The sequence below is a fragment of the Hipposideros armiger genome, unplaced genomic scaffold (assembly GCF_001890085.2).
Source record: "Hipposideros armiger isolate ML-2016 unplaced genomic scaffold, ASM189008v1 scaffold_283, whole genome shotgun sequence".
NCBI lineage: Eukaryota > Metazoa > Chordata > Mammalia > Chiroptera > Hipposideridae > Hipposideros > Hipposideros armiger.
The window spans coordinates 2,084,357-2,099,188 of NW_017731633.1; the positions used below are offsets into that span (position 1 = coordinate 2,084,357).

At 57.0% G+C, this 14,832-nt stretch overlaps 1 protein-coding gene across 6 annotated transcripts in view; it reads right to left on the bottom strand.

Moving 5' to 3' along the window:
- Positions 1-13,683, bottom strand: part of SHANK1 (SH3 and multiple ankyrin repeat domains 1) — a 43,262-nt gene extending 29,579 nt beyond the window's left edge. For 3 of the 6 annotated variants that reach the window (XM_019658313.1, XM_019658312.1, XM_019658310.1), the window contains exons 1-11: positions 12,196-13,680; positions 11,793-11,996; positions 11,264-11,335; positions 10,108-10,216; positions 9,868-10,019; positions 8,053-8,220; positions 7,489-7,605; positions 3,253-3,330; positions 2,960-3,026; positions 2,347-2,677; positions 1,199-1,392 (exon numbers count right to left, since the gene is read on the bottom strand). In XM_019658313.1, coding sequence (XP_019513858.1) covers positions 1,199-1,392; positions 2,347-2,677; positions 2,960-3,026; positions 3,253-3,330; positions 7,489-7,605; positions 8,053-8,220; positions 9,868-10,019; positions 10,108-10,216; positions 11,264-11,335; positions 11,793-11,996; positions 12,196-12,450 — 1,747 coding nt within the window. In that variant the 5' untranslated portion in view covers positions 12,451-13,680. Of the gene's footprint in view, positions 1-1,198; positions 1,393-2,346; positions 2,678-2,959; positions 3,027-3,252; positions 3,331-7,488; positions 7,606-8,052; positions 8,221-9,867; positions 10,020-10,107; positions 10,217-11,263; positions 11,336-11,792; positions 11,997-12,195 lie in introns of all 6 variants that reach the window. The other 3 variants (XM_019658314.1, XM_019658315.1, XM_019658311.1) reach the window with 2 other exon arrangements.
- Positions 13,684-14,832: the final 1,149 nt, after the last annotated feature.

Sequence of the window (14,832 nt, forward strand, 5' to 3'; positions counted from 1 at the left end):
TAAACTACCTACCGCATTTCCTAGCTCCTTCACTCCTTCTCTCTCCCCCCAGGCATACTGCCCTGCTCCCACTGTTAAGTCCTGCATTTGATCATTCATTCACTCATTCATTCATCCCCTCAGCAGATGTGCATTGAGGCCTCCTGTGTGCTGTCATTAAACTGGGCCCTAGTGACCTAGAGACCAATGCCAGGAACTCAGGCTATGGGGAGACGACTACAAAACAGATGCAATTATACAATCCACCTGATTCTCTGATCCCTGCCCCACTTAAACTCCTATGTGAGGACCCTCCCAGTTTCCCCAGGTGGCCGGGGTCTCTCTCCTCTAACTGCCTGTAGTGGGGGGCTGCTTATGATAAGGATGACTGCACTTATTATGTGCAAAGTATTATACTAAGTGCTTTACATGAGCCAATTCCTTTCATCCCCACAAGGGCCCCCATTTTATAGATGAGGCAACAGAGGCCCAGAGAAGTCGGTTGCCTGAGGTCACCCAGCTAAGATGGAGCCAAGATTTGAATCCAGACAGCCTGGCTCTCAACTGCTCTGTAGCCTAGAACCAGGCAAAGAATCGCTCACCCGCCTTGAGTTATCTACCACGTCTGCAGCGTGCTTCCCATCTCCAAAGCACCATCCTGTCCCGCCAAGTCTGCAGGGGGGAGCTGCTGGCACTGTTTCAGAGAAACCCCTCTACCAGCAGCTCCCATGTGGGGAGCCCTCAGCATGGACCTGGCTTTGCACGCCTGCCATCTCCTCAGAGCCCCGTAAATTGGGCATCACCTCATTTCTCCAATGAGAACACCTGGCAGAGGCAGGAGGTGAAGTCAAGGTGGCCTGGCCTCGCACTCAGCACAAGGTAGGGAGACTGCGGGAACGGACAGGGGACCTGGGGCAAGGCGCTGCCCCTGCCCGAGGCTCTGATCCTTCAACTGTGCGATTGGCTCACGACACCCTCCTACAAGGGCAGTGAGTGGGGTGAGACCACGTGCCCGGAAGCGCTCCAGGGACGGGCGTGGTTTCAGGGTCCCACTGCTTCCTGATGGCATCATCGCAGTTACACTTATGCTCCTCCAGGCAGGCAGCAGGGGGCACCTCAGGGCTCTCTGAGGCCTCCAGAGTACATATGACATTCTGTTTGTCCTGACTGTCCCTCCCTGAATGATGAGCTCACCTGCCCGCCCTCCTTGCCCCCTTACCTTTGATCTTCTCGCCCTTGCTCAGGGAGATCTCCCCCTCGCCTTGGGCCTGGTAGGACTTCACGGCCATGAAGGATCTTCCTGGCACCGCTGAGTAAAGCTTCCTGCGCCTCCCACGGCTGCCCAGGGAGCCCCCAGGCCCCCCTGAGACCCCAGTGCCCCCAGTCGGCCCTTCCCGGGGCGTCCCACTGGAGCTGCATACACAGAGGGTATGAGAGGCAGGGGAGAGTGGAGGGTCGAGGCACCTCTGGGAGAACAGGGGTCCTTGGAGGGGCGGGGAGGAGATGGGGCATCAGGGTGGGGGAGGGGGTTTGAGTGGGTTCCCAGCTCTGGCATCCTGAGGGTAGGGGGGAAGAGGGCATCTGGGGGCTCCCTCTCTCTGCCCGCTGCTGCCCCCAGCCCCCTTTTCTGTTTCCTGGCTTCTGGCTCTGCCCCCTCCCACGGTCCTGCTCCTTCTTGTTCCACCTGATTCAGCCTCTTGAAGCTGAGCTGTGTCATCCCTCTGCTCAAGAACCTTCAGTGGCTCCCAGCTTCCTCCTTGGTTGGGTCTAATCCCCCTGCCCGCCATTCCCAGTCCGCCATGACCTTCCTCCTTCCCACATCTTTAGGACATGGTCAGCCATGGCCCCCTTGTCCTCCTCCGCTGGCCAGCCTGGCCTCTTTACCCCAGGATGCCCTCTCTCATCCTCCCATCTGCCCTAAATGGTCTCTCTGCGCCCCTTCCACCCTGCGCTCCGCCAGGCTCATGTCCAAGCTTGGACACCTCTCCCCAAGTCCCTCGACAGCTTTCGCCCTGTTCGGCCTCCTCTCCCCTCACCCTGTCATTCTGTCTGTCTTCAGGGCCTAGAACCAACATTTCTTTTGGGGTACACCCCTAGGTCCCTGGCATGGAGCAGGTTCTCAGCCAAATTGTGGTGCATTTGGGGATGGGTGCAAAGCTGTGGCTCACAATATCCCTCCTTCCTCCCGGGTCAGGAGAGAGATTTGGAGACCTGCGAGTGGGACCAAGAAGTTGGATGGATGGGGGACCAGTCATATATGGGACTGGAGGGGGGCAACTGGGCTGGCCTGGGGACAATGTGGCTCTGGGGAAGGGATTCGATTGGGTTGGGGTCTGTCTGTAGGACCAGGGCTGAACCTTCCCCTACCTGGGCCGTCCACGGGGCTGCCTCTTGGCCTCCTCAGGGTGCCTCCCTCTGGACGGGGAGCGGGCCCGGGCGCCCCGGGGGCTGCTGGCACTCCGGAGGGTCCCACTGCTGAGCTTGGTGCTGGGGGCTGAGGGCTGCGACTGGCCCTGGGGCCCTGAGGTAGGGCCAGGGGCCCCGGTAGACGAGGTTCCCGGGGCAGCGAACACCATCCAGTCAGGCAGGGCCATGCTGGTGTCACTGTTGGCCCGCAGCAGCGCGGGGGGCACCATCAGCCCGGCGTTTGGGGTTCCCCGTCGCCGGGCCGCATACTTGGGGGACTCCTGGAAGGGCACTGAGAGGGCACAGCGGCAGGGGGCGGAAGTGGCAGGGAAGACAGAGGCAGGTGGGGGGGGCATGCGGGCAAGAGTCGGTGGGGAGAGGCATGAGGGAAGAGAGATCAAGATGAGAAAGAGTGGGCGGCCTGGAATCATGCCCTACCACTACTCAGACTTTTGAAGTCCTCCAAGGGTTTCTTGATCCCATCCTGGCCCCCAAATCACGCCCTCTGACTCCTTGATCCCACCATGCACCCCCCAAGTACCCTGGGCTCTCCCTTAGCCCCAGCCCCACTCACCGACATCCTGTTCTCGATGGTTTCGGATCAGCTCCCCGAGCTCAAAATTCCCAGCGATCACTGCCACCTGGAAAGAGGGAGGATAGGAGGTGAGGTGGCCCAGGCACCCAGAAGAGGGGGCAGGAAGCACTGTGAGGTACCTTGCTGGCTGCTCCCTCCACCCCTGTGCCCCCAAACCCAAACCTTCACCCCAGCAACTCCACCCTCCCTCTCTCCCAGCATTCCTAATCATCTCGCCTTTCTTGACCCTCTCTGGTTGTCCTACCCCCACACCAGCCCCAACAGCCCCAGACCTGAAAGGGGGTCTGTCCATTGTTATTCTTCACATCCTTGTTGGCCCCTCGATAGAGGAGGATCCTAGCACAAGTCTCCTGAGGGCCATGGTCGGTGGCAGAGGGTGAAGGGGGAAAAAAAACAATTAAGGTCCCCATGAGTGGACACGAGCAGTATGCTAAGAACTTCAGAACAATCTGATCTCAGCCTTCCCTGCTGAGGACAGCAGCCACTCACCATGTGTGTAGCTCCTGAGCCCTTTCAATGTGGCCGAACTGAGATGTGCTGTGCGCGTAAACTACACACCCGATTTCAAAGACTTAGCATGAAAAAAATTAAATATCTCTAATAACTTTTATACTGGTTACTTGTTAAAATGATCCTATTTTGGATACAATGGGTTAAATAAAACATGCTACTAAAATTCATGTCACCTGTTTCTTTTTTCCTTTTAAAAAAAAAAGTGGCTTCCTGGGACATTTAAAATCCCACATGCGACTTGTAATATTCTATGGGATGGCGTTCATCTAAACCAGGGTTTCTCATCTCAGCCTCTGCACTACTGACATTTGGGATGGGGTAATTCCTTGTATCGGGGTGTCTCGTGCACTGTAGGATTTTAGCGGCATCCTTGGGCTCTACCACTAGATGCCAGTAGCACTCCCCTCCCCAGTGGTGACAACCAAGAATGGCTGCAGACAGTGACAGATGTCCCCCGTGGGGGGCAGAAACCTCCCAGCTGAGGCCCCCTATCTAAACCTCACGGAGGGCTTACTGCATGCCAGCTGCTCAGCATTTCAGAGGCAGAAGCTCACTGAATCACCCCAAAATTCCATGAGATGGAAATTATTGTCCCTATTTTTCAGATGAGGAAACTAAGCCTTCAAAAGGAGCTCGAGGTCACAGGGCTGGTGCATCAGCACTCACATTCAAACCCAGGTCTCTTTGCTCCCAGAGCCTATGCTCTTAATCACACACTCTGCTAGATCCAGACGAAGGGGGCAGTTTGGCAAGGATGCCATCCACATCCAGATCAATTCCTCACTCATGTCACTTATATGTCATTCCCTCTCACTCTTTGGATCAAACCCAGCGTCCCTGCCATGGCCTAGGAGGTACCATCTAACCTGATATGCCTGCCCCGCCACCCTCAGCCTCACCAGCTGCATCTTCTACCATCTCCCCTTGCTCCAGCCACACTGGCCTCCTTCCTCTGACAGGCAAACTCCTGCCCCAGGGCCTTTGCACTTCCTGCTCTCTCTACTTGGAATTCTTTGCCCCTCCATCTTCACATGACTCACTTTCTCACTTCGCTCAGGTTTTTGCTCAAATGCCACCTCTTCAAAGAGGGCTTCTATGACCACCCTGTCAAAAATAACACAGAACACCCCTGTTCTGTTCCCTGCTTTATTTTTATTTATGACGCCTGCTATGTCCCAGGCATAAGCCAGGCATAAGCTCATTTTCTTCATAACACTGTCTTCCTGAAATTACATTTCTATTTAATTTGTCTCTTCAGCATCCCTCTCCCACTACATTGCTCGTATCATAGGAGCATAATTCTGTCTGTGGCACCCGCCGCCTGGAGTAGTGCCTGGCCGAAAGGAGCTGTCCAATAAACAGGTACTGAAAGAGGGAAGGTTCTCTGCCTTTTGTCTTGGCCTGGCCAAACCCAACCTGGCCCCCAGCTTAATTCTTCTTTACTTCCCCTCATGCTAATTGAACCAGCATTCACCAAGCGCCACCTTGGTCTCACCCTCTCTAAATGATGAACCCACCAAGGATGCTTATCCCACATGACCGCCTCAGAGAGAGCAAATCTGTACCCAAGACCACACAGCCAGTTATTGGAGCAGCTAGGACTCCAACCGGGCCTTCTAATCCTAGTGCCCATCTATCTCCTGTGAATACATAACTCCAGTTGCATAAGTCAGTTCACTGAACAGCAGTTAGCCCAGCGAGTTTCCTGAGTCTGTGTGTCCGTGTATGCACATACCATCCCCCCCAACTAGACTGTTAACCACTGCCAGGTGTGTTTCTGCATGCCTGCACACCCCTGCCTCCATCTTGCCTAGCACATGGCCAGAGCATCAACACCAGCTCTTCACTCTACATCTCAAGAACCCTGTATTTACTGGTGTCCTAGCACTTATCTCATGGTATTGCAATTATTTGTTTACACGTCTGCCTCTTTGCCAGACTGTGAACTCGCTCTCTCCTCCCTAGGGCAGGTGCCCACTGCATCTGATTCATCTCACATCTGGCACACAGTAGGTGCTCAATAAATATGCATGGAAAGAGTGAGGATGGAGGATGTGATGCTGAATCATTCAAAATTTATTTGTTCAAGCATTCATTCATTCATTCATTCATTCATCGTCATTCAATCCAACTTGAAGCAAACCTGTTGAATGTTCTGAGTTGGGTGCTGTCTTGGGGAAAATCCAAGGTGGCTGACCCATTATTCATTCACTCACTCAATCATTCAATAAAGATGCATCTAGGCCTACTGTGTGCTGGGGCCTTGGGACAGAGTGATTGATCAGACTTAGCCCCAGCCTTGATGAGCTGACAGCCTAGACAAGGACCTGACCATCACCAGCAGGGGCTAGACAGGCATGCCAAGAGGCCAGGGGAGCAGAGAGTGAGGAAACCTGTCAGACCCAGCTCTGGGCTTTGGGAAACTTAAAGTCTGGGAAGGAAGACAAGGGGTGAGAAGTAGAAAAAGACCTCACATGTGTCAAGCATCTATTTGTTAAGTACCTCGCAGAGAGCAAGCAAACATTCACCCACTTGTTATAGACGCATTTCATAGATGAAAAAGGGGATGAAAGGAGGGGAAACAACTGGCTCATCTGTCTCACCAAGAGTAATCGTTCCTGCAGTCTAATTCTTCACAGTAAAATTTCCCTGTTCAAATTAATGGTATGGTTTCCATCTCCTGACTGATAATGGTTATGATAATGATAATAATAATTATTATTACAGCTGCCTTCTAGGGATGAGCACTTAATATACATGATCTTTCATCCCCTTCAATCAGCTGATGTCATTCCCATTCTCAGGGAGAGGATGGAGCCTTAGAGAGAGGGCAGGGCTTGTGTGGGGGGCCCTGGGCTGCCCGCAGGCCATGCACACAGGAGGTGGAGTCAGGGAGCAGGAAAGACAGGAGCCCTGGGAGGGGAGCTGACAGGCACTGTATTGGTTGAATTTGACAAACACTGAGTTCTCCCTCTGCATGCGCCAAGCAGACTGCTTGCTGCCACAAGGCTGCATGGGGCTACCTGCCACATCCCCAGCACTGCAAGTTCTGATTAGGCAGAAGGGGCTGGGGCTATTCTGGAAGACTTCCTGGAGGAGGGGAGAAGGGGCTGATGAACTAGCAGCAGGAGGCCAGGCCCTGTCCTCCCAAGTCCCCGCCATAGCTGTCTAAGGACAGAGAACCTTGGGAAGTGGGTGGGGAGGCTGAGGCTCTCAGGGGGCTAACTTGCTTAGGATCGCCTGTCATACAGGTAGCAAGGGGTCAGGGTCATCAGGCTGAAAGCCACAGCTCTTGCCAACCCAACCAGCCACCACAGAACACTGGAGCAGGCATGTGAGACTCCCTGCAAATTCTTTCCTGCTCACCTCCAGTCCTGAAGTGAGGACCCTCCACCCAGTCCTCAATTGCTACAATTTGCAACACACTCTTGCCCCTTCGGGGGCTGTGGTTTGGCCTTTCTCAGTCCTTTGCAGTGGCACTCAGCAGGTGCTCCCCTGGCGCCTGAATGGAGACTTGCAGGGAAATAGGTCCTCGGAGTTCCTTTCCCTTCTGGTAATGGTCCCGACTGTCTCCCCTCAGGTTTTTTGCCCAGGCCGTGCATCCTGCCTGGAACACCCTTTCTCCTCTCTTTCTACTCGGCTGACTACTGCTCATCTTAGCACAAGTGGCATATCCTACAGAGCCACCTCCACCCCAGCCCCAAGCCCAAGCCCAGATTTGGGCTCCCAAAGGGGCCTGGATTCCCTGTGACCTCCCTCTGAACACTGGATTGTAATGGTAGGTATGTCCCCTGATGGAGGGGCTGTCCTTCTTGCTTGCTACTTGGTCCATAGCACCCAACTCTGAGCCTGACACAGGGAATATGCTAAGTCAATATTTGTTGAATGAATGAACGAACGAACGAACGAATGAATGAATGAATGAATGAAACAGTGAAGGAGCAGAGGGCGCAGGGAGGCTGGGAGGCTGGAGTCAGGAGAAGGACCAGGCAGACCTTATTGTAGAGCGCGCAGATGTGCAGGGCAGTGTTTCCCGAGGCATTCTGGGCTCCAGGCTCAGCCCCATAGAAGAGAAGGTGCTCCAAGTGTTGAGAGTGACCCCGCTGGCAGGCCTGGGGAGGACAGGGAGCTGAGGAGGCCGGGTCAGACCCTCCTGACCATGGCATCTGTCTATATCCTTCTCCTTGAGGGCAGGAAGCCCTGTATCCACCTCCCCTTCTCCTATCAGCCCCTGTTCCTGTTTAGAGACCCAGGTTGTCAGCTTCACAAGTCATTCCAAGGCCTGGGTGTCTGGTCTGGCCCCTCGAGAGGCCTAAGAGGCTATCCCCACCCATCCCAGGAATCAAAGTGTCCAATCCCCCAGGTCATGCCCCCTTAAGCTTTGGGTTGACACTCGCATCTTTTCCTTTTGGGGACCATGAACTCTCACTCCCACACTCTGTGAGGCCTCCAGCCTCTGTATCCCCAGCTCTTTGGACCAAAGTCCCTGATCCTTACCCCTCTTGGGGCCCAGGCACCCCCACCCGACCCCATGCCCCTACAGGCCGAGGGGGGAGCACCTGGTGGATCTCCTGCCAGCCATTCTCATCAGCTATGCCCAGCTGGGCCCTGTTGTACAGAAGCAGCTCACAGCAGCGGGGATCGCCCCCCACCATAGCTGTATGGAACAGAGGGGTCAGCCCCCGGCGGTCCTTGTAGTTGGGGGAGCCCCCAAGGTCCAGGAGTGCCTAAACAAGACAGATGACAGTCACGAGAGCACCAGCTCATTTTGAAGAGCTGATGGGGCTGAGAGTCCTAAGCGATGCACACTAGCCAATGCCACAATGCCCTTGTGTGACCTTGAGCCTGGCCCTTCCGCTTCCTGGGCCTCTCTGAGCCTCTCCCATCCCCTGTGAACAACGAAGGTATCGGGAAGAGGCCTCCAGGGGACCCTCCCACTCTGACATCCTGCCCACCCTTCCCCCAAGGCTGACATTAGATGAGCCATTGAAGGAGCTCAGTACCTCAGTGCCCACCTGCTCAGCGGGATGGTTGTGGGGACTAATAAGAGAACTAAGTCTGGATGCAGAGGCCCCTGGCCAAGAGGGAGGTGTTATTAGGACCAACATCCCAAAGATGGGGCACAGAAGGAGGCCTGGGAAAGGCAAGCTTGGGTTAAGGCAAGTTGGGGCAGCCTCACTGGGGGTGGGGGCTCGGGGGCAAGGAGCGGTCCCACTCAAGGAGCAGCTCTGCACACAGAACGCTGCTGGCCTCAAGTATTATTAGGAGAGAGTGTTGGTGGTGGCCCTGTGTGAGGACAGCCTGCAGCGGTAATGTGGAACTGAACGTTCCACAGTGATGGAACAGTCTACGACTTCACCATCCAACATGGCAGTCACACGTGGGTTGCTGAGCTCCTGAATGTGGCTAGTGAGCCCAAGAAATGGACGTTCTGGTTTTAGTTCATTTTAACAAATTCAAATCTAAACAGCCCCACGTGACTAGTGGCTACTGGATTGGACAATATAGTTCTCGAGGCCTGGGGTGGGGTGTGAGCAGGATCTGGGTCTGGGGGAGGGTAGCGCATTGGGGGTACATAAAGAGGGTCTGCCGATTCCAGGTCATAAAGCGGATCTCTGTGGCTGGCGTCTGACTGCATTTGGTTCTTCAAGAAAGGGTTGGAGAAGGGGAAGGAGAGTCCATTCAGCTGGGGCATCTGTGAATCGGGGTGTTTATCCATAGCTACGAGGTAGTCTATCCTGACCCGTGTGTGAAGAGGGATCAAGTGCCCTTGGCTGGGGTGGTGGGGAGAAAGGAAGAGTATTTTCAAATGAGCCTAGGCAAGCTGACTTCGTGTATGTATTTTGTGGGCACATGAGGTTTATCCCTGTGGAAGGAGAGGGCTGTATTTGCACTGAGACAAGGGCAGTGTGTTTGGAGGAGTGAACACTAGGTTGGGAAGCATGAAGGCCGGTGTCTGGGAGGCAGGCCAAGGGCCTGCGTTTGCAGGGTATGTATGGAGGAGGGTCTCTACCTGCATTTTAAGGGACACTAGGAGGGTCTACACTTCAGGGAGACAGAGGTAGGGTTCACATTGAGCTGGGTATGAGGGAACGGAGGACACCAAGTGTCTGGGCGTTGGGAGAGTGATGTCATTTACCTGGGCATAGGGGAAAGGTCCATGTGACTATCAGCTATAGCTGGTTGTGAGCCGGGGAGAGTGGGTGCACCTGGGGGTGTGAGGAGGGTCTCAGATTCAGTTGGAGGAGTGGCAGTGGAGGAGGGGAAGCGGGAAGGTCTGGGGCAATTCATACAGTGCAATCTGTGTGGGAAACACGGCAATTTAGGGGTATCTGGGATATGGGGAAGGGTCCCCGGGGGAGGTGGCACCTCACCGTTAGAGCGAGGCAGTGCCGGGCACATGCGGCCTTGTGCAGCGCTGTCATACCATCCCGGGCCCGGAAGTCGATGTGAGCTCCACCCAGGCACAGGGTTCGAATCACCTCTACTGAGCCTTCAGTCTGGGCAGCCAGCGTCAGGGGGGTCTCTGGGGGGAGGGGAGGGAAGGCCAGTCACATGTAAGTCCCAGACCTCTTGCTGGGTGCCACCACCAAGGTCCCCAGCCCCTTCCCTACCTCCTGAATCTGAGTCATGGTAATTGGGGTCCAGCCCCTTGTCCAGCAGCCGCGCCACCTTGTCGGAGGTCCCGAGCTGCACGTACTCCAGGAATTTCTTCAGCCCGGTCTGAGCCATGGACAAGAGAGAGAAGACTGGCGTGTCAAGGAGCAGGGGACAAAAACTGGGGTCTCAAGCTGTGCTGTCCAGTGGAAATACACAGCGAGCCACAGACGACATAAAAAAATCCCTAGCAACCACTTTTTTTAAAAAAGGAAGGGGAGATGTCAATTGGGTTGAAATTCACTTTAGTGACGTATCTCTTTTTTACCTATGTCCACCATTTCAAGCGGGTAATCCATATGAAATTTACTAAGGAGATATTTTACTTTCAGGGGGGAGGTACTGAGTCTTTGAAATCTGGCCTGCATTTCACACTCGCAGTGTGGCTCCGCTTGGAAACTGGCCACATTTCAAATGCTCAGAAACTGTATGTGGCTGGTGGCTCCCACAGTGGACAGTGCAGGTCTGGAGAAAGGGAATATTTGGGGGAGGACAAGGATGAAAGCATGGCAGGAGTGATGAGGAGGGACCAGGGGGATTTTTCCCAAGTGTCCAGAATCCTTCACTTCACTGCTGACCAAAACTGCCCCCTGGCTTTCTTCTGGCTCTTAGGGAACCAAGAGAGACAGAGGGATATATGATCCAAGGACTGGAGAACAGATGTGGCCAGAGAGGGGGACACCCTTGGGTCTAGTAGAGGTTTAGGCCATGAGCTTGGGGGAGCTGCAAGGTGTCTATGAAACAGTCCCAGGCAAAGAGACACTGGATGTCAGAGTCCAGGCCAAGAGGGTTGAAGGGCCCTGTGTGGATATGGGGGGACCCAACAGATGAGACGGGCAAGTTCAAGGATGAAGAAAGTGGGAGCCAGGCGGAAGTGATGTGGGTCCGGGCAGAAGAATGAGCGGCCAAAAAGGAAGTTAAGAAGGGGGTATGATGGGGGACACAGGGGGGCATTTGGAGCTAACCCAAATTATCTCCAAATGGGGACCCTAGCAGATTGGGAAATGTGGTGGGCTATTGGGAAAAGGTGGGAGAGGGAGTGGTTGGGGAAGGGGTTCCGGGTGGTGGGGAGTGCTATAAGGGGGCGGGTAGACGTCAGCAGGATTCTCTCACCTTCGTGTGTAACTTGGCTAGCTGCTTCTCATCCAGGTTGGTCTGTTTGTAAACTCGGGTCTTGTACCGGAACTGAGGTCAGGGGTAGGGTGAGGGGAGAGACAGAGACTCAGTCAGGGGCCTGGGGAGGAGGCTGGACTCCCTTCTGAGCTTAGGATCAGGGTGGAAACAGTCCCAGCCTTGGCTGGGTGGGCAGGGGGGTGTGGGGCCACTGTGGAATGTGCAAACTGCAAACCCTAACGTGAAGGAGTAGGAGTCTGGACCCCGTAGGGAGTGTTCTGGAACACCTACTATAAATGGGAATCTTGACAGGCGGAGGACAAGCTTGGGGGACTCTGAAGGTCAGAGCATGGATCGCAATTGGAACTCAAGTATCTCTGACTCTTTCTGATTCCTAGGCGACTCTTAGGTGCCTGGAGAGCTGGAAGGGACCCCTGGGTTTTCCCTTGCTAAGGTCTTGGGGGGAAAATGGGGAGAGGACAGGTGGTGGGACATGCCCTCTCTCATCTTAGAAGGCTGTGGGCCTCACCTCCAGGTAGGGCACCCCCTTCTCGAAGGACTGGGGGTACTCCCGCAGCAGCCGCTCTTCCTCCAGGAAGTTGGCATCCCGGCCCGAGGTGGCTGGCTGGAACAGGCCGTAGTTCAGTACATCCTGTAGGCTCTCGCTCAGGGCACAGAGCACCTGCTGCTTGGCTGTCCAGATGGTGGCATCAGGGTTGAAGCGCAGGCATTTCTAGCGGGGGAGGTGACAGGGAGAAGCCTGAGGTGGTTTGGGGATGGGTTGGGGGGTGATTCTGGAGACAGGTGGGGGATTTGAGTAAGCATGTGGGGGTACGGAAACGGGGCCAAGTGGGAAGACACCCAGCACCAGCGGTCTCCTGGGGTGGGCTTGCACCCTTGTCCCCCTGTTGTCCAATGAGAGGGTCACTCACTGTCTGATGCAGGTCCGGAATGCCAATCCTGAAGACCATCATGCTGAAGTGGGCGTCGTCTGGGACAGACATGGAGCGGCCCTGGAGGCCTCGGACCGAGGCCAGGCTACCGGGTGCCCCGCTGCCCTGGCCCCGGATCCCCCGGAGGCCTTTCCCGGGCCCGTCTGGGGAGCTGTCGGACTCTGAGCCCCCCTCGGGACACTCGCTGGCACTGTGGCGTTCCTCGTCCTCGCTTGAGGCGGGGCTGTGGGTCATCGTGGGGCCACGGGGCGACGGGGGACGGCAGCATCACAGGCGGCTGCTGGGGCCAAGGGCGGCTGTCAGACTAGAAGCCCCAACCCCTCAGAGGCCACAGGCACACTCAGTGGACCAGTGGTCAGGGGCAGCAGCCCCACACTGCCTGAGGTAGGCAGGAAGGAGGCTGGACACACCCCCAGACACTCCTGCACACACCCCCATCCCTGCCATGCTGCCAGCACATGTCTCCTTCCCTGCCCTTGGCCCTGCTTGAGCCCCCGCCCCTCCTGCGCCCCACTTTGCCGCTGACCCAGCGTGGCAGTGTCCCAGAAACCGCAGAATCACCGCGGGAGCTACTGGCCCACTTTGCCAGGCCAGGGAAAATGCAGCTAAAATTAGCTGAGGACAGACAGGTGGACGACCCACCGGCATCCTGCCCTCCTGGCCCCAGCCTGGCCCCTCACCCGAGGCCTTCCCATCTTTCTCCCAGATAGCTAGGGGGATGGGGCCCTGAGATGTAGTAAGGGGGAGAGGGAGGTGCCATGAGCCTGGGGCAGCAGGAGCAGGAGGCCTCGTGGTACCTGGAGCGGGTGGAGCCCGTGACTTCACTGAAGTGTGGCTGACAATCTGTGCAGAGGGCTGAGGAATCGGTGTCCCAGGGGAGCCTGGGCACTGGATGGGGGTGTCACAGGGCAAAGAATTGTGACCTGTGCAGGTTGTTGGGGGCATCTTAAGAGGGTGTGTAGGTGGCTGAGGAGGCTGGCCCTGGGAGGTTTCTCCAGGTAGCCTGGGTCAATGTGGGGTGGCTGCACATGACCTGTGGGCGTGTTTGACGACTGGCACTGCAGGGTGGGTGGATCAGCATTGCCTGGTACTGGTGGCCCCACTCTGAGGGAGATTGGGAGGCTGGGAGGGAAACTAAGGAATGGGGAGAGGGTCTGGGGGACCAGGGTGAGAGGTCATCTCCAGATCCCCGCTCTTCTCTGAAGTGGCCTTAGGAGAGTGGGTCCCCAGTGGGGTCCACCTGGCTCATCTTACCCCTGGCTCCCACCCCAGCACCGGAAACCAGAATGTCTGGTCTGGTCCCTCCCCTCCCCCCCACCAGGCCCGGCTCCTGCACCGTTGCCATGGAGATGGGAAGCAGTGGAGGGTATTGCTGACTTTGGGAGAGTGGGGATGGGCTGGGGGGTTGGGGGAGGGAAGGCAAAATGTGTGTGTGGGGAGAAGAGTTCCAAGAGCTGTAGGTGAGCCAGCATCACCACCCCCTCCCCCATGCGTGCCCAGGACTTCGAAGCTCCCCCCACACCCCCGCCCCAGGTACCGGGCAGCGTTGCCCGGCCTTGCCCTAGCCGAGCCTTAGAGCCTTAGGTCTTCACACCGCGCGATTCCACATCCCACCTCCCGACCGACCAGAGGCCCACAGCCACTCCCCCTCGACTGACCCTGGCTGACCCCCAGCCTCCACCCGGCACTAAAGGGGTGGCCAGTGGGATGAAAGCAAAGTTGTCCCCGGCCCCCCCGTGCGTGCAGCTGCCCCCAACCCCCAGGACCAGCTCCGGCCCCTCCCCCTCCGGCCCCGAAGGAGGGAGCCGGCACACTCAGCCGGGGCGGCATGAATCAAACGCTCCGCGGCTAAGAATAGCTGGCACGCAGCTGGTACCGAGACAGGCTGAGGAATAGGATGAGGGGGGGAGAGAATGGGAGAGAGGGGGTGCCCTGGGAGGCTGCGGGGTGAAGGAGGGGCGGCTGGCGTGGCCGAGAGCGGGACCCGGGAGAATGAATGGAGGCGGAGAGAGGCGGGGAAAGGGAGTCAAGGCTGGGGCTGAGCAGCTGGTGGGGGAGAGCCCCGGGCCGGGGAAAGGGGGCGGGGGCACCCGGGAGTAGGACTCGGGGGCGGGAGCCGAGGGGGCGCGCCGGCCGGTGAAGAAGGCAGAGGCGACCGGGTGGGGATGGGGGGAGCCTGTGAAGGGGGTGGGATTGGATTGGAGGAGGCTGGAAAGAGAAGCAAGAGCTAGAAGGGGGTCGCAGGGGGCGGAGGAGGCTAAGGCCCAGACCCTGCTGGAGGGCTGTGGGCACCAGGGTGACCTGGGGGAGGGGCCTCGCAAGGTGGGCCAGGGTGGGGGAGGCGGGGGAGTGGCCCGGCAGGGCCAGGAGGCAGGTACAGCGACCGAGCCCTTGGCCTTGGAGCACCAGGGGGTTGGGTTCGGGCTGGGGGCTCTGCTTACGGGGGATGGGGGGGGGCGCATCCACCCATCAAGTCTGCGATCTGGGACGGGGCACCGGGGACCCGGGCGTAACCCAATTTGGCGTCGCCCAGGGCAACGCTCCCCTCCTGGTCCCCACCCCCCACCCCCCCCAACGCACACCCGGGCCTGGAACCCGGCGCATGGCCAAGGACAT